Source organism: Vanessa tameamea, chromosome 28 (genome assembly GCF_037043105.1).
Source record: "Vanessa tameamea isolate UH-Manoa-2023 chromosome 28, ilVanTame1 primary haplotype, whole genome shotgun sequence".
Taxonomy (NCBI): Eukaryota; Metazoa; Arthropoda; class Insecta; order Lepidoptera; family Nymphalidae; genus Vanessa; species Vanessa tameamea.
This window is the reverse complement of record NC_087336.1, coordinates 2504513-2529540: the sequence shown is the minus strand read 5'-3', so window position 1 is coordinate 2529540 and position 25028 is coordinate 2504513. Positions and strand designations below refer to the sequence as shown.

General features: G+C 33.1%; 1 protein-coding gene across 2 annotated transcripts in view; it reads left to right on the top strand.

The window, feature by feature from the left end:
* Window positions 1-25028, top strand: part of LOC113391851 (uncharacterized) — a 56772-nt gene that overhangs the window by 4313 nt on the left and 27431 nt on the right. For both annotated transcript variants that reach the window (XM_026627956.2, XM_026627955.2), the window contains exon 2: window positions 13417-13974. In XM_026627956.2, coding sequence (XP_026483741.2) covers window positions 13417-13974 — 558 coding nt within the window. The remainder of the gene's footprint in view (window positions 1-13416; window positions 13975-25028) is intronic.

The following is a 25028-nucleotide window of genomic DNA, read 5'->3' as shown; positions in this document are numbered from 1 at the left end:
CTTAAAGAGGTTAAGTAACCGCACACTGTAGATTTGTCCATAGCAAAACTTTTCACGTAAATAAAAATGAAAAAAAAAACTCAATCATATGCGTTCTATATTACTTTGATATACGTCATAATTTTTAAAACAGATTGTAAACACTGACACATTTCGCGTGAAACATTTGCCAAGCGAATTTCGACCTTATTTCCAAATAACCAATACGGTAATTAAAATCGCAACTGTTCCCTTCATTTGACTACACGCTACATTTTGTCACGCAAGTATGAAAAATGAGAGTTTATTATATACAAACGAAATTGAATCATAACACATCGTAACAAGGTGTCTTATCGTTTGTTAGGAATGATAATCAAAATTATTTTTACTGTCGCGAATTGTTTTCCCGTTGTTAAGAGGCTTTTTCTATTCGACGTTTGAAATAAAACAAATGCGTATATTCATTCTAACATATAGGAAATGACGTTTCGTTATATTTTTTTAATCTACATTTTATTTACAATAAAATTGATAATTAAAAAAAATAAAAATACATGCAACGCTGATATTTTTAACTAGCTACCCGCCCTGATTTCACACGGATGCAATTCATTGATAAAGAAAGTGATGTGATATAAATATGATTAATAACTTACTAAGTATATCTCCCGCCTCACACAGATAAAATAAGGGTCTATATATATATACTATTTTAGATAGAAAAACAAACATAAAAAGATAATTCCTTTTTTTCCGGCTAGGGCAGTCGAAGTTCTCAGCTTTTCTCCATCATACTATGAATGTATTATACATATAAACCTTCCTCTTAAATCACTCTGTTTAGTGATGAAAACCGAATTAAAATCCGTTGCGTAGTTTAAAACATCTAAGCGTTCAGACGGAAAGCGACTTTGTTTTAGACTATGTTATCACCAAGTAATAGATACCAATGAAAAAATTGGAATTGGAACACGAACAACTGTTTCAATGACAATTTACACGAAGTAAAACCGAGTAATTTATAAGAAGCGGCCTCATTGAATACTGCGATCTCTTCCAGGCAACATTGACATAGATAAAAAAAATATGATACATCATAGTACTATACAAATAGTTTCGTATATAATATATAAATAAATATACATCACATAATCTAAAATATTAGAAACAAAAAATGTTACAAAGGTAATGAAATAATATGTTAACTTAATTTTTAGCGGTTTTGAGCGCTTTACTAGATCTAAGGTTTCAAACTAGTCAATAAAAGAAATAATAACGTAAAATAAAATAAAAAAGTATTCGTTTATTTTCAACTGTTTTTTTTTTAATTTATCAGCATTACTCTTGACAAATAAATAAACAAATGTTTCTTTTTTTTATGCCTGATATGAATATATTTTTTATTATGTTTTATTTAATTTTAAATAACTAGATTCAAATTACTTAATGCTAAGAGACCATTACCGTACTTTCTAGATAAAATCTTATGCAATGCTTTCCTTGTCAAAAACAGCTGATGTAATCGTGATGTAATTATGGAATTACCCTCCTTCTTGTGTTCGTTTAGATGTTTATAAAATATTATTTAAAGTTGAATTATACAATATGTATTTAGTATATATATATATATATCTGTCTGTCATATACATATAAGGCCGCAGTTCTCAAGTAGAGGTCATATAATTTTATTGATGAAAATTTCTCAGTAGCGTTCCGGAGTCTCGAAATCAAATCAAAACATTCTTTATTCAAGTAGACTCATAAAAGCACCGATTGGTCGCAAACAAAAAAAAAATCCAAATCGGTTCATAGCCATCGGATTTCTTAAGTAACAACTGTAACTTATGTACATATGTCTCAAATACTTAATAAATTTTCTTACTTGCTTTTTTAATACTCTTTTTTAGATTTATTTTATTTGTTATATATATAATAATGTGAACGGTGATTTAAACGGAGCAGCGTGGTGGAATATACTCAAAACCCTCTCCTCAAAGGAAGAGGAGGCATTAGCCCAGCAGTGAGAATTTTACAGGCTGTTAATGTATATATGTATAAAAGATTTTGATCTTAACCTAATCAGCTTTCGAGATGTCACCAATGCGTCAAATAATTTGAATTACGCACAAACACTTTCGTGGAACACAATTGTTTATTCTCATGTCGTATCTTGCTTTTTACTCGGCCATCAGTGAAACTTCCATTTTCACCGTTCTTCCCACGATCTTGACGTGTAGAAATTGTATTGTTTAATCTTTTTATATATAAATATTGGTTCAAGATTGTTATATACTTAATATAATCTTCCGTGTACTGACTCTTATACAGTTATAGTTTCCTGGTACTATGTGCCTCTCGGCAATTACACCATCATTTTTGTAATAATAACGTCCTGACTGACTTCGACGCGGCGGTCAATCTTAAGGGAGAACAGCCGAGTACACAGGACATATTACAGGGCACAAGTGTGTGCACAAACACAGGTGCCTCCTATTCCATCATTTTCATAATCCAATCAGCAAATGCAACGGAAAAAAAGTAAAATAACATCTACATTGAATGTCCTACTGCTGGAGCCCTCCTAACTGTTTTTAAGCTGTTAAATGACCGCAGAGCATAAGATCAATTGAACACAATTTAAGTACATGTTTACCCGCATTGGATCCCAATATTTTGGGTTAAGATTTAGGTATTCTAATCATAAGCATTCTTGCCTCATAAGATGTTACTCATTGATAATACTTTGAGCAATTTTTTTTAATAATCGTAATTGCACACGCGCAATGTTATCATCACAGCGCAGGATATTTATACGTTAAACACGACCAAAGTCTGCGCTATCGTGATCTCCTCCAGGCAACCTATGAGAATCTTAATTAGATTTAACAAATTGGGTAGAACGAATCCTTAATATTATTTAATGTAAAATTTAAAAGGAGTAGAGAATATATTGTTAAGGTTAGCTCATGTCAATGATGTTAGAAATAATACGCTACTTGGTGGTAGGGCTTTGTACAAGACTCTGTAGGTACCACCCACTCATCCGATATTCCACCGCAATACATCAAGATACAGTATTGCTGTGTTGCACGGTGGTGACCATCAGATGGCCTATTTACCATCCGCCTCCAAACATAAAAATAATTTCAAAACTTATGCTAACTTAACTAACCTTGTTTATGGTATTCACATCAGGCTGGCTCTTAAATTCACCAAATCCAATAGCGATCAGTAACTTCCGAATACAACCTGTTATCCGAGTACAAAAGTTTGTTACACAACACGGATTCCGTGACATTTCAATATGCGCCTGCGCAATAGGTTATATAACATTACAATTAAGAACGTATTAATTTGCTAGCTGACCTCTTGACATAACTTGACTTTTCCGTACTTCAACTTTCTTGTTATCATGATAAGACGTCTTTTTTTAAACTCGTTATAATTAACGTTATTTATAACGGTTATTTTTGTTTTTTGGAGTTATACTTCTTTGGCGAGTTAAGATTTTTTAATTGGTTATAATTAACGTTATTAATAACGTTTTTTTTTTGAGGTTATATTTCTTTGGCGCGTTATGAAAAACTGAATTTTTATGACGCGCGCGCATTGATGTTGCTCGCTAAATCTGCCAATGAAGTATCGAGCAGCTCGAAATAGACAATTTGATCTTATTTTATTTTTAAAATGTTTATTTTAATAGAAATTTGAATATGAACGATTGCTAAGTGGTCACCACTACCTATATAAAATCAATCTTAAATCTTGTTATTTTCTTTATGCCTGTAGTTACACTGGCTCATTCACCCTTCAAAGAGAAACAAAATCACACTAAATATTGCTGCTTGACGGTAGATAATATGATGAATAACTACGGTACGATAGACGGTAGGCACAAAGCCCTACCACCAAGTAAGGCTTAGAGCTAGCTATGATTGAGTTGCAAACGAGAGTTTCCAAATCATTCATTCAAAATATAAAACAGACAGAAAAATAACTTGTTAACAAAACGCAACGGAAGGCGATTAAGGAAATGGTATTATATTATGTAAAATAATGCAAAGAACTCGCGATGCTACACACTGAACTCATTACCGACTAATTAATTAGTTATCTAATGATAATTGCTATCTGTTTTTCCAACTGATTAAATTCGAAATTGGAATATTTTAAATTTCGATTTCAATTTAATTTAAATTAAAACAGTGCGTTTACAAGACAATTCCGTTGCCGAAAATTTATAACGTGGGAAGCGTTTCGTCGTAAATATAACGGTAGTTCGTGATGCAAGTATTAAAATTTATAACAAGATTATATTAGATCTTTTCCCGTAGCGATAGTGCAGTACGGTGATGCATATGTGCGTGTTAAGGGGAAGCTAACTACATATATATTTATATATATAAATCTTTTGTACGTGTTTTAAATGTAACTGAACTCTTAAGCAATCGCGGATTTCGATTATTTTTAACGAAGTTCTTTTACTCGACTTACGATGAAGTGGAAATCTTCACGTTATAAAAAAGCGATGTACCCCTTGTACACCTGTCTCTCTTACTCTTTCTCTCTGTTTCTTTCTATTACTAACGATTTCGTATAATTAATATTAAACTTATTTTTAATAACAGTTTTAGTTGTTATTTTATACAGAATATATTACGTTAGCAATTTCGTTCCAACTGGTTGTTCTGCGACACTTTTTTGGGTGTGTGTTTGAGTGTGTCCCTTGATGGGATGATTCATATTTTATCCGGGCGAAGTCAGAACGGACAGATATGTTACAGATAAATTAATGTCAGTTTATTTGTATGTATGCGTTTATAAACCATTTATTCGATTTTTTTTAAACTCTGTAATTTTTTACGTTATCGTGAAGGTTTCTCATCATTGATGGTATTATGACAGAAGCCTTTACTATAGCTTAAAAAAAGTTATACTTTTACATTTACCATAGCAAAAATTATTGTGAATTAAAAACGAACAATATAGCTTAAAAATAAAATATATATATATACAATTTAATCGGTGAAAAACGACTGCCTCTTAAAAAATTTCACTGTCACGCGCGTTGGCATGTGACAGTACAAACAAACATACAGTTATCTCTTTCACGCATCGAATTCCTGTATATATTTTTCTTTCCCTCTTTAATGTCATTGACACTCGTTGAGCAATTTTATTCTCAACTCGATTATACGAGTTTTTCCTGACTATGTTCACATTTCATTCGTTTCCTGGACTTTAAAAATAGATTTCTCAATTTCGTTTACTTCAATAGAAAATTCTACAGTCTATTCCAATCGAAGGCGAAACAAAAATTCTAAGAGATTTTTCAATACATTTGCTATAAAAAATTCTTGATTAATGTGTCTTTATTTATAATATATCACATAACTACTTATATGCACTTTAAGGCCTGTCTTAACCCAATCGCATAAAATCCTCGTCGTCCAAACCAAACCGTCAAACCTCGGACAATAGGTGAAACGCCTTGGAAGGTCTCTTAAAAATAAATTTAGGGAGTGAGAATCGTCAGAAGATTGCTTTCATGCCCTTTATTATGCTTAAGACTTAAATTTTACTTCCAAAGTTTCTATAGCAACTTTTTTAAACGCCTTTTGAACGCCATAGTGAATATCATAGATTACACAAGACCACGTCCACTGACATCGCTTCAGTTCGCTATCAATGTTGTTAATTTGTCTCTACTTCTCTTGTGATTGGAATAAAGAGTACACTATCTCAAAAGTAACTTGTCCGTCTGTTGTTTGTCTATATACAGTGTGTCCGGCTACGGACTAGCGATTTTCTAGATAATAATAAAACAACTATTTTAATATACAAATACAGCATAAATTTGCACAGATATGATGTTTTTTGTACAGACGTAGAAAAATTTCATTAAAAAAATCAAAATGGCTGCCATTTAGCGTGGAGGTGGGTTGGATCCAAATTCACCAACCTTGGGATCTAAGATGTTACATCCCTTGTGATGAGAGTACTAGCTCACTCACCCTACAAACCGGAACACAACAATACTAAGTATTGCTGTTTGGCGCTAGAATATATATGTGATAAGAAGGTGGTACCTACCATGCTTGCACGAAGCCCTACTGCAAGTGAAAGTTCTAATCCTAACTAGTATTATTATTTATTTTATTTATTTATTTAAATGCTTTATTGACCACCAATGGGACAAAAGGCGGACTTAATGCCTGAAGGCATTCTCTGCCAGTCAACCTTTAGGTCAAATAGAAAAACCATAAAGGCGGTAATTAAAAATTAATTAACAATATATAACAATATATGCACATACCTATATAAAACTACATAAAAAACAACATATAATTATTTATGTTATATTTAGGAACAAACGTGTGACGTAAACCGACAACACGCAGTCTTGTTACATTAGCAGCATGTAAATTTCCCACTGCTGGACTAAGGCCTCGTCTCCCTTTGAGGAGAAGGTTTGGTGCATATGCCACCACGCTCCAATGCGGGTTGGTGGAATACACATGTGGCAGAATTTCGTTGAAATTAGACACATGCAGGTTTCCTCACGATGTTTTCCTTCACCGCCGAACACGAGATGAATTATAAACACAAATTATTGGTGAAAATTCAGTGGTGCCTGGGAACCCGAAATCATCGGTTAAGATGCACGCGTTCTAACCACTGGGGCATCTCGGCTCGCAGTCTTGTTAATATCAAAGCAATTGTGATTGTGAAACAGCAGAAACAATACAACTGAGGTGTATGTAACGAAATTCAAGTTTAAAACAAAACTTGTGTAGTTTTTGCTCCCTATTATCGTCGAGACTTTTGTATACCCTAAATAATATAATTAATGCGGAAGTAAATCTGTTTGTTTGTTACGCTTTACGTCTTAACTACTCAAGCGATCGTCATGAAATTCTCACACATGCTATCAACAATACCAGGGCCGGACCGTAGGTTTAGGTGGCCCTGGGCTAACACTACTTAAGGTCCCACTTAAGACATATCTGAACATAGACATGAATTAAATTAATTGAATGGGTTTAATATGATTAATTGCAGGACTCGCAGGGCTGCAAACCATACGGTCCGTTTAGTTTAATATGTGATTTATGGATTCTTTCGCATTATCGTCTATTTTTGACTTTGACTTGACTTAGCTGGGGCCCCCTTGGATCCACGGGGCCCTGGACTGGAGCCCAAAAAGTCATATGGTAGATCCGGCCCTGAACAATACACAAGGGCATAGAGTACCTAACGTAATATATAATGAAGAACTGTCGGGTCTATTTATAATCTTAGAGCTCGAGACTCCCTTCGGGATGTTAAACAGCTAACTGTTGTTGATACTGCTCGATTAGTATACTTAGGTCTTTTTTCATAGTATTATGGCACTTACGGCACTTTGCTTTGGGGTGACGCTACGGATATTGAAACTGTTTGAATGCTGCCAAAAAAGTCTGTCCGGTCTATTTATAATTTGGATCTCAAGACTCTTCGGAATGTTTTTAATACAGTTGGTATACTTACAGTTGCTCCAAAATATGTTTCCAAAAATATTATACATATTTACAATAATATAGATATTTTTTAAAGATACGGTGACTTCAATTATTAATAAAAAAAGCGGCGAAAAGAGCAACTACTGAATTTCTTGCCGGTTCTCGGTAGACTCTACCTTACGAACCGGTGGTATCTTTAAATTTAATTCAACGCTATAATATGAGAACTCAGAAGTTCTTTTATTAATACTTGAATAAAGAATAATTTGATGTCGTTAGATTATAAACTATTACAAAATTGTAAATATATCGATATATTGAAACAGTGCCACTTACAATAAAACGTATGAAACTTGATAATTTATAATATTTCAGTGAATTAGAGATTCTGTATTTTAACTGAAAAATAAGGCATTAAACTTTAATCAGTACGTTAAGGTTCAATACGATATATTTTCTTTATTAAAAGCAGTTTTACTTTAATTTAAACCGAGGCAACATCGGTATCCTCTAACGTCCGCTATTGCCTCGGCTAAGGTAGAGAAAAAAGTGAACCCAGTATCTGTCGGTCTTATGAACCAAGCTCGCTGCAGATGGCGCCACTTATAAAAACAGGCTAGCAAACTTGGTACCAATACTTTCCATAGTAAATTAAATGGCGACAACACCGATATTTTTTGTATACACTAACTCGCCTGTATATAAAATTTATTCACTGTGTTAATAATTAACAATCTCTAAACTCTATATTAGGTAATTAGAAAAACAATTAAATTAATTTATTCTATAAAATTCTAATTGGCCCGCCATTGGGAAACGCTGTCTGGTCCGGATACGCGCTAGAAAGACCCGTAACAACCTCCCACGACAAACGTTGATTTATTGATAGTTAGTTGATTTGAATTAATTGAATATATAAAATGACATTTGGAATCATTTTGCTTTTTTTCTCTCAAATATAATAATATGATCCGGGTCGATTGTAACTCTAAACGGATGCCGTTTATTAATAACTAAATGTCCCCGCTTCAGATGCACATAAAGTGTATTTACAACTTTTATATTGAAGAATGAACATAAAAAGAAAAGTTATTGTCTTCCGTTCTAGTTAAGTTGAAATTGTCGGTTTTTCTCTTCTAAATCTTCCTCTCGAATCACTCAGTTTGATAATGAAAACTGGATTCAAATCCGTTGCGTAGTCTAAAAGTTCTAGGCGTACCGACAGCGGGAATCGATGACGTCAATGTCGTATCACTGTGATATTTTACGTTCGTGTTCTGCGGTGAGTTACGAGTTCGTTCTTAAAATAGCTCTACGGGTTATTCTGATAATGGTTTTAAAGAGTTACAATTACTTATTTATTAACATTAATGGATACAGATTTGACGCAACAGAACTTCCCATTGATTTAGGAAATATCGTATGTGAACTATATTTATATATTCTTGTCTTAACCCCAAGCATATAATATAATTATAGGGACTCGGCCTATATCAGAATTATTTCTTTGCTCCATAGTGGCGTGTATTAACGGGCGAGGAGAAAATAATTAACACTTAATGTAATGATCGACGTTATAATTCAAATAGTTGATTTAACACTAACTAAGCACTGATATTCAATTTCAATTATACAGTTCACATTTAATATTAACTGAAATCACTAGACGTTCCGCGGACAACGTGGCGCATGCGCCGAGTATGACCGGACCATTTTGCCGACCCGAGCACCAAGCCGCCAGTCACCCGAGTTACCTCAAGCGAGATGTCACCTAACCGAGCTGTCAGTAAAATTCGCTTCGCTAAGGCGCTAAAACTACCCTCAATTTATTACGAAATAACCAACTTGGCTTCCCGGATTACGAATGCGCTGTCATACTAAATGATTCCAGTGTGTTTTCACTTTACAAACAACGATTTGCCTTACGTCCGTCTGTGTATAACACTGTTATTTAGTCTGTATGCTAAACACCGATGGTGATAACAAAGACGATAATATTTTACAATACAATACAATACAGATAACAGAATAATTGTATAACATTACGCGATTGGTACGTGAAAGTGAATCGTACCGTCCGCAGAAAAATATATCGTTATAAATTATATATAGTTTAAAATTGTTATTCAATTGCTATTTTATAACGGCGTATAGATTTATAATTTACTTTTGTATTATAATTTTAAAAGGTTTTCTATTCTGTCGTAATAACAGAAATGTATAAGATGTATATAAAAAAACGCAGACAAAACAGTTAGAGTACCTTTTTTCTTCTGTGTTTATCGACCAATTTATTTTTTTTTGTGCTTGGTTTTTGTTTTGCTTTATTGATGATTGTTTTTATGTGATCTGTAAATAAAATTGCAATGAATTTATATATATTTTCAACAAATTCTATATTAATTGAGGTTTTTATTTCGACAACTGTGAATACTAATACGTAAATAGACGTAAATCAACAAACAAAACAAACCAAAATATACTTTATTAAAATTGTCTTTTGACTTAAATTTTATAGTTGGTTAAATGACAGACATAATAGTTTTATTGTACACATATAAAAATACTTAAATTTACATATTATGTACAATAAAATATATACTTTTAAAATAAAAGTTACGTTACATTTAAGGGAAACTTAAATTTAAATTAGTTTAGTTGTTTTTTATGATATAGTTATACGGACGGGGAAATATTCCACCTGATTATAAGCGGTGACCACGGCTCATAGAAACTGTGGAAAAAACCATTCCTTATATACAAAATGCGCTTAATTTTGGGCACTAAGATGTTATGTCATTTGTGCCTGGAATTACACGGACTCTCTCACCCTTCAAAACGGAAACGGAACGGCCGAACACTAAGTATTAGGTTTGAAAATGTTTATTATTCCAAAAGAATGTTACAAACATTTACTTAAAGGAAATAAACTAAACTATATTAAGCGTACAGAGAAATCCAAATATACATAGTTCAGTTTATTACATGGTAGCAACAATAGCATATTTTTCTAAAGTGGGCAGTTTTATTTTACATTGAAGCACTAGCTTAACAAAATAAGTACCAACGTAATCAGAGAGTATTGCTGTTTGATGGCAGAATATCTGTTGAAGTAGTACGTACCCAAGTGAATCTTCATAACAATAAGTATTTTAGTTCTTATTAGGATTTTTTATAAGAATTAGCTCTGAACGAAAACTTGGTTTATCTTTTATTAGATGTCAATTATTTAAATCGAAATTATTCAAATATTTATTACAAATTTCTCAAATAAATATATATATATATATGTGTGTATTTACAATGAAATTGGTATACGGTAAGGTATACGATTACCTTGTGGTACAATAGTATCCTCAATAAATGCTTATTTCGATTTTAAATAATAATAATATATGTTTGTATGTATATATTAAGGTAACGTAAAGTTTGAAAAGTGTAAATATTAATTTAATTTATCTTTGATTGTCATTATGAATAAAGTATATATAAGGCGGCGCATCGCAGACACCATCTTTTAAAGTACGAGCGTCGTATCCATATTTGGCGGGAATGAACGCCGCCATTGTTGTGGAGTAGTCAACTGTACGCGCTACCACGTCTGCGACGAATCTCCTTTGGTCTTTTTTTTATATCGTGGTATTAAAATGTTTAAGAAAAGAATAAACAAATGATTTGTACTTATAGAGGTCGAGATCTGCCTTTATATAAATAAACAATTATATTTAATTATATGTAAGTAAGTACGTTATATGTAAATATTTTATTTATTTACGTATTTATAATGAGTTTAGCGCAACAAACAATGGATGAGCTTTAAAAAACTGTGCTAATATTTTGTAAGATAAACTCTAATAAATGAAATATAAGTAAACGTCTATCGTATTTTATTAAAATATTTGAACGAAAAACAAATAAAACTTGTATAAAATTAAATATATATATTTTAAGAACTATTAACATTACTTTGTTGATGGTACGACCCAGTTAGCGTCCGAGAGAAGTGGCAAATATTACGCAACTTATTTAAATGGAGCCTTCTTTACTGCCTCTTTTATTTGATAGCATTATTATGGTAACGCCAAATCACTACATAGTACATATTGTAAAACAAAGCCCCACTGTCTGTCTGTCTAAACGCGAAAATCTCAAAAACGAATTTTCATCCGATTTTCACCAAAGGACGGAGTATAATTGTGGTCGGAGAAGTATTTTGGTGTATAATTCCTAATTGATTAAGATAGATAAGAATAGATATACACGGATAGATAGGGACTCGTCCCATAAACCAATACGGTTTAAATGTAAACGTTTTAAGTGAACCCTTACCCTAACCGAGCGAAGCCAGAACGGACAGCTAGTACAAATATAAATATATTATATCTTCATCTATTAAGTCCATTCAAAACGTTACGTAAACAAGTATTAAAATTTTAAAAAAAATAATTGTTTACAATTTGTTTTGATGACGGTACGACCTACTTAGCGTCCGAGAAAAATGACGATTGTTATGAAACTCATTTAATTGGTCTTTACTACCGTTTCTATTTAAAATGTATCAAGAAATAAAAACGACTGCTATTTTATAATACAATTATTTGATTCTCTTTAAAATAAAAATAGAAATACTGTCAACATAATACGAATTTAATAATAATAAGGATTTGTTCAGAGTATTCTATCAGATCCTTTATCGGAATCTGCTAGCATGCTCCTGGAATTCTATTTAATGGCTATTAATATTAAATGATATTTAAACAAAAACCAAGAAGGGACAATGGGATTGACGTAACTGTATAGGACAAAAGTCCCAAAATTAAATAAAAAAAAAAAAAATTGTGCGCAAACATGGATGCACTCCAACCCATCACTCTCATGTTCCGATCGGACGGCGAATCCAACACGACGTGCCACAGAAACCAACATCGTACATTACGAGTCCCGTGCCTCACAATTCAACTTTCAGACTATTTTTTTCTCGCTGGAAAAACTCATCATGCATTTCCCCCACATGAATTTGGGGTAACTATATGGGTCTTATTCATTCCGGTGCACAAGACGCCTAGTGAAAAATACCTATTAATACCAGCAGTATCCAGCGTCTTTTTGTAGGGCGCCACATCCCTTTACGTACCGTGACAAATCGGCGCGACCCAACTAACATTATATCTAGACATCAGACTATTAGACAGTCAAATTATATATAAATTAAATTTATTTAATTTACAAGCCAAGAAATTTATAGATATAAATATTTGGTGATGGCAACATAACAAAAGTAGCTTGTATCATATAAATTTAAACGTTTATTATCTTGGAGTGCCTTGCTTGTTCTCTGCAAAATCTACATTCCGAGCAGGAGGTAGCTTTTAAAAGATTTAATTTAATTTCAATTACTGATTTAATATTGCTTGTAAGAAGTATAGTTTTGTAATTTGTAGTTTTGTAGTAACTTGATGCACATTTCTGTTTCTTTTTTTTTTTAAATTAAAGTCATCACTTTTAGTTCACTAATCTATTAGCTTTGTGCAAGCCCGTCTCATTCTACCGCCAAACATCAATACTTATTTTGTTCAGGTTTGAAAGGTAAGGTAGCCATGGTTTCTGTAGGCACAAGGGACATAACCCATAATTCCCAACGTTAGTGAACCAATGACATGTAAGGGATGGTTAATATTTCTTATAATGTCATGTTTAGTGACTGTGAGCATATCTGTGAGCGTTTGTCATTCTATAAAGTAATTTTTAATCAACTATTGTACCATAAATACTATAAACGCATCTTCTCATTTCCATATTTAATCATATATTTCATATTTTTCTCTATAAGTCATAATATATATAATATATGCTAATTAACTACTTCTATTCATAAATTACTAATTGTATAAAGTAATGTAAATAATTCAATTCAATTTTTTTATCCGAACAGATGCCAACGAACCACATCGAGCTCGATACAACGAAATAAAAAGAATGGGATTAAATAAAAAAAAACACGAATCGAATTATATAAAACCTATGTTCATACAAACTGAAATGAAATTAAAACGAAATTTCTACGTGTATCCGAACGCGTCCTACGAATCAGTGCTGCCAGAATTTAAACCGATATCTGACGCGCAGATGAAAAAAATTAACGACATTATAAATGAATTAAGAAGTACAAATAAAGTACAAGTCCATAGTACAAATGATAAGAGGAAAGGGAGAATATTAGATAATGTGCCAGAAGCTTCTGATCTTCTAACAGAGAATGCAAAGAAAGATGACGCACAGTTAGATAAAAACTGTTCCCAAGGCGGGACATGTGAGTTTTTCTTCTACTGCTGGATGGTTGGTGGCCTTCTAGATGGTTCTTGTGGAAGCTTGCTAAAGAGTTGTTGCCACAGAGTAGGCAGAGCCGGTTTACTCGGTGTTCAAGATTCGAACAGTATAGAGTACTCACCGAACGAAGGACACAGTTTTGGTCCAGTTATAAATGATGAAAGTAAGTGTTTAAAATCTGCGAATTCTATCACACCGTTGCGTAATTATCAAAGAGTTATCGCATCGACTTTTTTAAACGTTAAGTAATAAGATTTGCTCGCTCTATTTAACTCTGCATTTATTGTTATATATAAATTATAATTAATTTTCATTTCATATATACATGCATAAATTGTTTATTTTTTTATTCACTAAGCATTTTAATATAGATCTTTATCAATGAATTGAAAAAAAAAAATGCGGACAGAGTTACTCAACAGTGTGATTAGAGGCAGATAGAATAAATCAAAACTAACAGAGCTCAGATGTGGTCGTGTGGCAAGACATAGCTAGAAGCGTAGAAATTTCTAGAATGTTCCAGATTTTTTTTTAGATCAAGGCGTCATCAGGTATTGGATATTGTATATAAATTTCTATATATTATATATTTCTTTCTAAGCTCTTTAACTATGTCTTGCTTCCTCACATCTATTTATATACTTATATCATGTACTATTTTATACATTAACACTTTCTATGCATGTACTTTAGATATACAGGTAAGTCAATTTTTTTTTTATCATAATTCATTTACCTAAAACATTCATTATTTGTATATTGTAAAAACTCCAATAACATTTTTATTTGTTTCCAATACTCATTAAATATATACATTAATTAATGTATATGATTTAAACTGTAGCCACATTCCAATGTCAAAAAAAAAAACTGTCAAAAATATTACTTATAATACTGTTAAACATAGTTAATTACTTTCTCTATGATGAGTTATTACTCTTTACCTTTATAATGTTAATATAGATTTGACATAAAATATTATATGAGGTATTAAAAATTTAAAAAAAGAGCGTGCAACTCAAAGCACTTCTCAGAAACGAAGCGTCAAAACGTAACTTTGAAAAATGACATAAATGTTCCATTTTTTTTTAAGTTTTATTCTTTTGTCCAAAAAAAAATTGAAAACTTCACAAATGATTTTATTATAAAAATATATAATAGTTTCAAAAACTAAAAAACACGGTTTTAGCACGCACTAAAAATTACAAAAGCAAACCCTTTCATGTCATACCCATATCATGGGGGTGCATTTCAAATAGCCTGTCCGCCATCTTGGACGTCCGCCATATTGGATTTAAGTCACGTGACTATTTTTTTCGTATTTCTGACAGCAAACCCTTTCATTTGATATCCATACCATGGGGGTGGATTTCAAACAGCCAGTCCGCCATCTTGGGGAGGCCATTTTGAATTTGTAATGACATTTCTTAGCCAGTCATGTATTGTCATCAGAACTCAGTGCGTATGCAAAATTTCATCCTAATCGAAGGCCGGGAAGTGGGTCAAATTAAGATTCCAAGATTTTCTTACATACGTACATAGTTACAAGTGAAGCTAATATAAGCGTGTTAATTTTATTGAAAAATAAGTTTAAAAAAAACACGGCCCCTATTTATATCGATATAAAGCAGTAATAATATAAAGCAATAACAAAACGTTGCGTTGTTAAAATTGTATTCCAAAAAAACACTAAAATAATTAAGGAACAAACTTAGATTCATATATCTAGATAATAGATTGAACGACAAAAGAACTAAAACAAACATCACATTACATTAGCAGCCTGTAAATTTCCCACGGCTGGGCGAAGGCCTCCTCTCCCTTTGAGGAGTAGGTTTGGAGCATATTCCACCACCTTGCTCCAATGCGGGTTGGTGGAATACACGTGTGGCAGAATTTCGTTGAAATTAGACACATGCAGGTCTCCTCACGATGTTTTCCTTCACCGCAATTATTATTACGTGATGTTATTAAGACTAAATCAACAAAACATACTTGACACTGACTTATTTGCATCTCACTCAGCTGTTGGTTGCGTAAGCGCTTTCACTAGCGCCGGAGCATGACGATCTATTCTAAAACATTATGCTGGGTCCACATATGGATGTATTCGGAACGAACATATGACTTGCCTTTTATGTATATCTTTAAAAAATATTTCATTAAGTTCACATGTGTTTAGTTTAAATTATCATAACATGGACTTTGCAACTCGTAATTTTATTACTACAATTAATTTAAATAAAAGTATTAATAATACTTAAACAAAATAAAGATTTCAATTATGATTATGAGACAGCCGACGTACAGAGTTCAGCCAATTTGATACGTGTATCCTATACATTTTACAATGATTATAGTCATGCTGCATATCACATTTTGACATTTAACGCTCGTGTTCTAAGACGAATTTGTATCTTACAGAATATCTCTACTGGTCTCTAAATGTAAATCATAATAATTATCATCAAATTATTTCCACATAAAAATACAATATAATTTTTCATTAAAATAACAAACTTTGGAGTAGCTTGGTTAAAGGTTAAAGCTCCAACCTTTATCTCAAAAGATGAGATGAGGCTTTAACCCAGCGGCGCATTTACAAGTACCTTTTAGTCTTACAATATATGAAAAATATTTTTTCTGTGAATAAAACATCGCTTAACGCGTACCAAAAAAAAAACACAATTTATCAAGTTATCGTTTGTCTGATGTGACACCGACTTTATACCACAAGTCACATTAATATACACTCAGTTTAAGTCACATAACGATTAGAGGTACTCAAAAAAAAAACTAAATAATCGCTAAACTTGCTATTTTCTGAATAACGTAGCTACTTAACACTTTCATATCTGTTTAATAAGTGTTACGAAAACTTTTATTGTAATTTATTTAACCTTAAGTAATAAACAAGAATTTATTACAATAAACACACAAATTCATTGAAATTTTTATTTTTCTGTATGATGTAGAGCTGTTGGCTACTGGCCTTTACAGCGTCACCGGGCGTAGTAATAAAAATATTATTTGAGCTGAAATACAACAGTGGCTAGAACGCGTGTATCTTAATCAACGATTGCGGGTACAAGGCCGGGCAAATACCACTGAATTTCATTTGTTTGAAATTCATCTTCTTGGGGTATATGGGTGGGTGTATAATCGATGCAATTAATAAAATCACACCAAGTTTATCATACTTAATCATCCTTCAATTTTACCGCCGTAGGCCCGGACGTACACGGCCTATTGGGAAATCCGCCTCTGGGAATCAGATAAATATCGTTTAATTGTAATATAGTTCGTCAAAATATAGGAGATGTTTTAGCAAGGAAGAAATAATACTTGACGAGTAAAACCTCCTTCCCTTAAAGAACTCATTTTGTATTAAATTCGTAAAGTTTTGAAAACCGACTGACGGCAATTCGCTACTTTGATTGGTGTATTTTTTTTTTTTTTGTTATACATACCATAACACTTTCTGATATTTCACGATCACGTCACTGAAATTAATTATTAAATAAAAGCTTTAAAATATGTAGGCTGACTGACTGGTCATTAGAACCATAGACATTCGCACTGTAAGAAATCAAATCAATTTTATTCATGTAAACTTCACAATGAAGCGTTTTTGAATCGTCTATATTAAAATACTACCGTTTCGGAAAGCAGCTTCCAGCGAGAAGAAACGGCAAGAAACTCGCATAGTTACTCTTTTCAAATAAACAGATTTAGAATGCTGTATTTTTACAATAATTACTGTCCTGTGATGGAACCCGAGCCTATATCCAGGCGTTTTTTTTCTAAAAAGTATTCTTTTAATGTATATAGATTATACCACTATTTAATGGCACTGACTCAGAAATTCAAACCGAAACACTAAAATACTTAGTATTGCCACGTGCGGTAGAATATCTCATGCATGGGTAGTACCTACCCAATTGGCTTCCACAAAGCCCTACCACCAATCCTTTATCAAGTTAGTAAAATTAATTATTTACACTTGGTGGTAGGGCTCTGTGCAAGCTCGTCTGGGTAGGTACCACCCACTCATCAGATATTCTACCGCCAAATAACAGTACTCTGTATTGTTGTGTTCCGGTTAGAAGGGTGAGTGAGCCAGTGTAATCACAGGCACAAGGGACATAACATCTTAGTTCCCAATGTTGGTGGCGCATAGGTGATGTAAGGAATGGTTAATATTTCTTACAGCGCCTTTGTCTATGGGCGGTGGTGACCACTTACCATCAGGTGGCCCATATGCTCGTCCGCCAATCAATGCCATAAAAAAAAAAAAAACATGCTCCACTATTTTTGGTGAATGATATTGGTAAGGCTGTAAGTATTATTCTATACTCTATTCCAACCATATGAGGGTAAAAGACAATTACACGACATTTGACAGCAAATTGACGCAATATCATTGGTTAATCTATGATATTCACCATGGATTTGCGATAAAATGACGTTTTGAACGTCGACGAAACTGTTACCGGAATTTCGGAAGTAAAATTAAAGTGGAAATATGTAAAGTGCAATACTGTTGTGTTATAAATAAATATATATTAATCATAAACTCTTAGTAGTGCACAATATAGCTGAGTTATTAGCAAATCGCATGAAATACATAAATCTAGGGTTTTTTTTTCTACTTCCATTGGAACAGGCTATATGCCTGTATTTCTTCATCTCGACTGTCGTTAAGATTTACCCAATCGAAAAAACCGAAACGCAAATCGCTGGACAAGGTTGATCTTTCTCAATGATCGTGTGAAGCTTTCATTTGGTAATCAACTGTATTATTTATGAATTATTATCAAATAGACAACGTATTTTCCACTTTAGGATTATTGTGTAAACGGATCTTATGAATCAGATCTCTTAAGCAATTCACTAGTAGTGAAATTGTCGCGTTATAAAGGTGCCTATACACTTGTCAGTTTCTATGTCCGCAAATGTTTATAAACAGAATAAATTTATGTTTCTCAAAAACATTTTTTGAGCTATTTTCTTTAACGGTATTCACATACATCCGTTTCGGATATATTTATATTCTTGCATTGTATAATCAGCCTTATCTCCTTTAACATAAGATTTAAATTTATTAAAAAAAAAAAGTGGATTCTATTCTGACGTTGTTTATATCATCCATACCGTGTCGATAAAACAATGTACTTTTTCTGTTATATTTTAAAACAAATTGTGGTGATATTCTCCTGACCGACTTCGTTCACAGCGGCTATTCTCAACAAAGAATAACTAACTGTGTAATATTAGATAGTTCAAATGTATGTACTAACACAGGTGCACTGTCCCTTCGCTCTCATAATTCCATAGGACGATAACACAAAACAATCTGCAAGAGTTCAGTCGCAGGACCTTTACTTGCTTGCCATAAAATTACGAATAGGTTATCTTGCTTTATTTCATTCTTCCATATTTTCGTCTTTGTTTAAGAGGCTCGGATTCTGAACGAATGAGGTTTTCGGAAAATGAGGTCGAATTAAAATCTTTAGCCCTCAATTTTAATCGTTGAACTAAATCTGTGCCTTAGGCTGTTATGCTAATTAACTTGGTGGTACGGCTTTGTGATAGTCCTTCTGGGTAGGTACCACCCGCTCATCAGATATTTTATCGCCAAATAGCAGTACTCAGTATTATTGTATTACGGCTTGAAGGGTGAGTGAACTAGTGTAACCACAGGCACAAGGGACATAACATCTTAGCTCCCAAGGTTGGTGTCGCATTGGCGATGTAAGGAATGATTAATATTTCTTATAGCGCCATTGTCTATTGGTGGAGGTGACCACTTAGCATCAGGTGGCGAATTGGCTTATCCGCCTACCTGTATTAAAAAAAATCGTGGTCAAACTATTCATATTTAGATATGGCTGAAACAATAAACAGAAAAAAAAATCAACCGAGTGAATCAACTTAGTGTTTTTAGTTCCCCATGTCGTTGGATCTTGTAAATTGTTTGTAAAGCTGGCAGAACTGATCCGATACAGTTAACGTTTTTGCTACAATATTCTACACATGATTTTGTGACGGTGAATGATAGGTGTATATCAAAAGACATCTCCCATAACCTATAATCTTCTGCCACATTAGAAGGTGGTCCCGTCTTCTAATGTGGCAAGGTTCTGTGCTAAATGTGACATCTCCATGTTTTTATACCACATGCGAAAGATGGATAGGTGAAAGTTGGCGGGTTTTGGTTTACTAGTCACTTATCCTTGAATGAAAGGTAACTGAAGGGTATTCAAACTCGAACTCATCGCGGAACACGATCGTGATATGTCAAAAAGTGATGGTAACAATATAACAATTCGAACAGTTTTCGTTTTACGAAAATGAGCTATCCGATCTGTTTGTGAATGTTTTATCAAAGAAGGAATACATTCAGTTGCCTTACGATGTACTAAAGTATTATGATAAATGTATTTTTGAGAAATCATTAGAAAAAAAAGTTAAAATTAAAACAGACAGTTTATCTAAGTTTACGAGGAATTTAATTGAAACATACTGATTTGACCCACACATACTAACAGCTGAATTCAAACATAAGCATGTAATTACAAAAAAAAAAGTAGACAATGACATACTAAGCACAATCCTGTTATTTATAACTTTAAACTAAACTGATTTTAATATAAATTACTGTAGATATTTTTTTTGAAAAGGAAAATATATTTACAAGTATATCTAAGTGAACAAAAGTAAAATTAGCACTTAAACTCTATAACGTTATGCATAAGCAAACAAACAGTGAAAGGCATCGCGGAAACTACGCGTCGACGGACGCGATTATCGCTCCGTATGGTCCAAACGTTATAATAAAATACAATCGGTTCTATTCATCGATATAATCAAATTAAAATAAAACATCGTAGCATTCATTGAACATCGATATAATAACAAAAAAGAAACGTCCTAATGTGCCACGATCTGAATCAAAAATAGATATTGTGCAAATCAATACCCCGTGGAATGACGCCAAGAGTGTTAGCAGCATGTGTTTTTTTTCATGATATAGTTAGGCGGTCGAGCAAATGGACCACCTGATAGTGAGTGGTCACCACCGCTCATAGACAATGGCGCTGTAAGAAATATTATCCTTTCCTTACATCACCAATGCGGCACTAAACTTGGGCACTAAGATGTTATGTCCCTTGTGTCTGACACTGGTTTACTCACCCTTCAAACCGGAACACAACGATACTGAGTACTGTATCTGTAATCTGATGTGTGGGTGGTACCTACTCAGACGGGCTTGCACAAAGCCCTACTACCAAGTAAAATCCCCGTTGAATTGCAATTCCAAACTGCTGAACAAAAATTCACCAAAGATTCCTGTCACCAATGCAATCATTATTTTTTTGATAAACTTCTAGCACCAAAAAAAACGATAGTTTTACGTTTAACTCAACAGTGTAACATGACGATTCAAAAATACTTTTATGAGCCGAATTGAATAAAGAATTTTAATGTATACAATTCAAAATGAATATGGAAGTAAAATGCTCGTAACTTAGACCTGACTTATAAGTATGCCCAAAGACTTCCCGACAAAATCATCTTCACGAAGCATCAAGGAAAGGACACGAAGCATAATAATATAGCTGAAGAAGCAATAGAGATAATGTCGACATCGAAACCTAATAACCGGAAATTGAGCAAACCGCAAATTACACGCACGTTCGTTTGGAACGATTTTCAAATATTCCCAATTCTTCTAATTCATTACGTACGTTCTCGATTGTTTTACGATCCAACGTTTATTATTAGTAGAGTAGCAAAGCAGCTTAATGGTCAATTTATACGATTATGTGTCGGTTTAAAATCGATAATGTCAATTTGTTAGTAGAATTGTCCCTGTATTGTTTTAAGACTGCCAAATTGTTAAGAGTGACGTATTCCTCATCTTCATTTCGTTTTTATACATATAATTTATAAAAGAGTATTTATTATAAATCAGTCAAGAAGGCGTCCCTTAATTTTTTATCGGCATTAGAATAAGTGAGTTCCAAGATGTCTTAACGCAATTAAAAAATACAAATTACATTATTTTTGTTTGCGCCTCGGGACGCACGCCAGATGTGATAACTTAAATAAAATAGTTTAAATAACTAAAAAACACGCTTTTAGCACACACTCAAAATTACATTTGGAGTATTTTGTCCAACAATAATAGTTTAAAAAACTAAAAACACGGTTTTAGCACGCACTAAAAATGACAAAAGCAAACCCTTTCATTTAATACCCATATCATGGGCGTGCATTTCAAATAGCTTGTCCGCCTTGGATTTAAGTCACGTGACTATTTTTTTCGAATTCCTGACAGCAAACACTTTCATTTAATATTCATATCATGGGGATGGATTTCAAACAGCCAGTCCGCCATCTTGGGGAGGCCACCATATTGGATTTGTAATGACGTTTCTTAGCTAGTCATGTATTGTCATCAAAACTCAGAGAGTGTGCAAATATTTCATCCTAATCGAAGACCGGGAAGTGGGTCAAATTAAGATTCCAAGTTTTTCTTAGATACATAGTTACAAGTGAAGCTAATATAAGCGTGTTAAAAAACGTCTGTCCGAAATACGGATAGCGCGGTGGGTTAGAGTGAGAGAGGATAAGCCTGGCTACCGCTGCCGTATGCGTAATAGAAAGGGAAGCTAGACAGACAGGCGCCGTAACGCGTTACGTAACGAAGCGGTACCCTCCCATAAGAAGTTATCATTTCAAAAATACTAATTAAAAAAGCGCACGTGAGTGAATATATATAAAATGCATAATTCTAGAATATATCGCGTGACTTATAAAAATGAAGTATGATAATAATCACGCCATCTGAATGACAGAGATAGATTGTGGAGAAGTCTCAATTTTTTTTTGTAAATTACGTAAATATTGATAACGCTTAAGAAGTCTTCTTATTCGCTAAAATAGTAATAGATGATAAAAATGGGTAGTGTTATTAATTAAATTGATTAATTAAGAAATAAGGATTGAATTTTACGTAATATAATTAACATATTAATTTAATTACTATAAAAATTAACGACCTCTGTGGTCGAGTAGTGTCTACTTAACCTTCCTGAAAGGCTGGCAACACACCTGCAAGCCCCCGGTGTTGCAGATGTCCATGGGCGGTTGTAGTCACTTTCCATCAGATGAGCCTCCTGTTCGTTTGTCACCTATAACATAAAAACAAACATCGACTTTTATCGGTACGCCACTCCGAGGTCCCGGGTTCGATTCCCACCCAAGTCGATGTAGAAAAAGTTTATTAGTTTTCTATGTTGTCTTGGGTCTGGGTGTTTGTGGTACCGTCTTTACGTCCGATTTTCCATAACACAAGTGCTTATATACTGCATAGTTACTTACATTGGGATCAGAGTAATGTATCTGATGTTGTCCGATATACATTTATTTATTTAAATTAAATACTAAGTTTTGAGTTCTCTTCAGTCTAAATTCAAAATCGGTTATAGTCTTCACGTCTTAATTTAATCATGATTTCCTACTTTAAGCCTTATTAAACTTTCCTACCTTATTAAATTTATACATCACGTATATAAATTTGAACTATAAAAATGGACTTAAGTTTGATTTTTTTTAAAAGGAAAAGAAACAACATGTATCCCGATACCTAACGTACAAGTGAATGACATTCTGTCACGTGTTTGACAATCCGCATTATGGCTTGTTAAAGTCTAGATAGATCTAGGCTTGAACCTAGAAGTGAACTATGAACAGGCCGTTACATTACTTCTTTTATTTACTTTCAAAATTCGAATCATTTGTAAAAATTACATTTAAAAAAGCATATTATTCAGTACAAGTTTATATAGATGATAAAAAAGCGTGGAGCTAATACTTGTTGACTTCCAGGCAGGATGTATTATATAACTTTGTATTTTAAATGTTGAAAATGAGTAACGCCTGAGTTTCTTACCGGTTCTTCTCGGTACAATCTACATTCCGAACTGGTGGCAGCTTCACTTAATATAGCGAAAGTTTGTATGTATGTATGTTTGTTACTTATTCACGCAAAAGCTTCGAATGGATTTTAATGAATCTGTTAAATAATATATCTTAAGCATCAGAATGACACATAGGCTATAATTCATAGATATATTGTTTGATCAATAGGTGACAACCAACCCAAGCCAAGAAAAACCAAGAATTTTAACTTTCCTAGCCGGATAAACAACAATTTCGTTTTTTATGTCTGTTAATCTAAAATTTGTATACAGACATTTATTGTAGTGTGAATCAAAATAATTGAATACCTTTCTTCTATCCAAAATCGTAGATCAGTCGGTTATGAACATCGTCCAACATATCAAGATCATCAAACACAATAGAAAAGGCGTGACGTTAAATGAGTGCTGTGAGAATTTAATTACGAATGTTACCTAAATTATTTTCCTGTGTAATTAATTTGTTTACAATTTCTTTTGATTGCGAAATAGAGTTAACGTAATAGGAACTTCTTTGTTTGTGTATTTAACGATTAATTTATTTTATTCTTGAATACATGTTTAGTATATATGTTTTTTGTTTATAATTTCAAACTTACATTGAATTTAAGAGACAAGATGCGTTTGTCGACTAAAAATTCGTTATGCCATCTTATACGTTATTATTTCTTATTGAAAATAGGTAATCAGACTACCAAATAAGTGATTACATACGTCCAGAAATATCGACATTGTAATCAATATTTGCCATACATTACATTGCCAATGTGCCTTAAACTTGGGGAGTCGGATACTGTATCCCTTGTGCCTGTAGTTACACTGGCTTACCCTTCCAACAATACTAAGTAATGCTTGGCAGTAGAATATGTAATTATCTGGTGTATCTAACCAGACAGGCTTAAAGCCTTAACAAATTTATACCCAAGATCACGAGTAGTTTAACAAATTTTTGACAAAAAAACTGACTCCGTTTTTTCAACAATACTAAGTACTGCTACTTGGCAGTGATTAGCAATTGTAATCACACAGACTTGCACAAAGCCTTATCTACCTTATTATACCTAAGAATACGAGTATAATAATCATAATAATCAGCCTGTAAATTTCCCACTGCTGGGCTAAGGCCTCCTCTCCCATTGAGGAGAAGGTATGGAGCATATTCCACCACGCTGCTCCAATGCGGGTTGGTGGAATACACATGTGGCAGAATTTCGTTGAAATTAGACAT